We start from the raw sequence: 1,594 nt of genomic DNA, 5'->3' as shown, positions 1-1,594 counted from the left end.
TCCGGTTCCATGAGAAAGGATACACTGACCCCTTTCTGCACTCCTGAAACCAGCCTCCTCTTGGCTGGCTGACGAAGGGACAGGAATGGTCAAGGAGGTAACAGGTGAGCTAGAGCTGCGCCCAAGGTCAAGGCTGGGAGGGCGGCGGGGAAAGGCAGGCCCCGGGCCTCCAGGCTGGCGTGCGGCACCATCTCTGGAGCCTGAGGGACACGCTCCCACCCCCGGAGCCGGCAGGGCCAGGCAGCTCGCTCACCACACTGGCTGATGTTCATGCGGAAGAGGGGGAGCTGGGAGCCCTCGGCGCTGACGCAGTAGAGGTTCTGGCTGTTCAGCCTGGCCTCCCCCTGCTCCTGCCACAGCTGCATCCAGCGGATGTCACAGCTGCAGTTGAAGAAGTTCTGCTCCAATCTCCTGTGGGCGAGAGGAGAGGGAAAGGCACTCCTGAAGCGAAGATGGCCCAGCGCCCTCCCAGGGCTGTGCGAACGAGGGGCCCCCACCCGCTGTTCAGGGATTAAGGACAGGGGTTCGGCAAGGCCTCGAAAGAAGTAAAAAAGCTAAGTATGAGTTCATTCATTTATTTAGTTTTTAAACCAATAAACTCATTCGAAAGAAAGAAATCCACTCCACTTAATTCATTTGACAAAGAGACCCTTTTAAATACGCCAGCTTGGGATGTTCCTCTTCTCAAAACCCTCCAATGGCTTCCCACCACATCGAAAGTCAAAGTCAAAGGCCTAAAGGATCCGTACCATTCTCCACCCCCTCTGAATTCATCTCCTACCTGGCCCGGCTCTCTTCTTCAGCCACACTGACCTTGCTGTCTGTCAAGTTCACTAACATCACCGACCTGCTCCTGCCTCAAGGCCTTTGCTCTTGTCCCTTCTGCCAGCAGAGTTCTCACGCCTGCCATACCTGTTAGGCTGCCTCCCTCACTTCATCAAGGAACCATGAACTCTTCTCTGACCCCTACAGAAAGCCACCACCAACCTGTCCTGACACTGCCCAGTCCCGTGCCTACTTTCTGCTAGTATGTGTCACTGGCCAGCATCACTTTAAAGATGTATTTGCTTGTTTGTTGATCACTTGTCTCCCTCCCCTCAAAAAAAAATAAGCTCCACTTAAGTCAGAGACGTTGTCTACTCAGTTCACTGCTGAATCCTCAGTACCTACAACTGTTCCACATAAATACCCGTGGAATGAATAGGAGGGAGGGAGAGAGGGAGGGAGAAAGGGACATGCTCCCTAGGGAGTAAGAAGTTAGCTGTTTCCAGGATTTGCTCAAAGCCCATCTTGGAATCAGCTTTAGTTTATGGTTTCAGCAAAATCTTTAATAAGCACCTGTTCCACGCCTGGCTGTGGGCGGAGTGCTGTTGATACGGAGAGGAATTAGACAGTCCCTCTTCTCTAGGAACACTTAGCTTGGTGAAGAAAAATGCCTGATGGAGTAAGAGTCAAGTTCAAGGCGTTCTTTCTCCACTAATTTTCCTTGTGACTTAGAGGGAGTCACTTCCCCTCTAGATGGGGTTACATCATTAGGGGGCTAATGAAGGGCATTAATTGAAATAAAGGGCACCCGATAAATCTGAGTGCCTGG

At 52.1% G+C, this 1,594-nt stretch overlaps 1 protein-coding gene across 1 annotated transcript in view; it reads right to left on the bottom strand.

Moving 5' to 3' along the window:
• NTRK3 (neurotrophic receptor tyrosine kinase 3) overlaps nucleotides 1-1,594 on the bottom strand; it is a 59,334-nt gene that overhangs the window by 2,397 nt on the left and 55,343 nt on the right. The window contains exon 5 of the mRNA XM_011379693.1: nucleotides 254-411. Coding sequence (XP_011377995.1) covers nucleotides 254-411 — 158 coding nt within the window. The remainder of the gene's footprint in view (nucleotides 1-253; nucleotides 412-1,594) is intronic.

Source organism: Pteropus vampyrus, unplaced genomic scaffold (genome assembly GCF_000151845.1).
Source record: "Pteropus vampyrus isolate Shadow unplaced genomic scaffold, Pvam_2.0 Scaffold368, whole genome shotgun sequence".
NCBI classification, from domain to species: Eukaryota; Metazoa; Chordata; class Mammalia; order Chiroptera; family Pteropodidae; genus Pteropus; species Pteropus vampyrus.
Note: the sequence above shows the minus strand (reverse complement) of the source record. Positions and strands in the feature narration are given on the sequence as shown.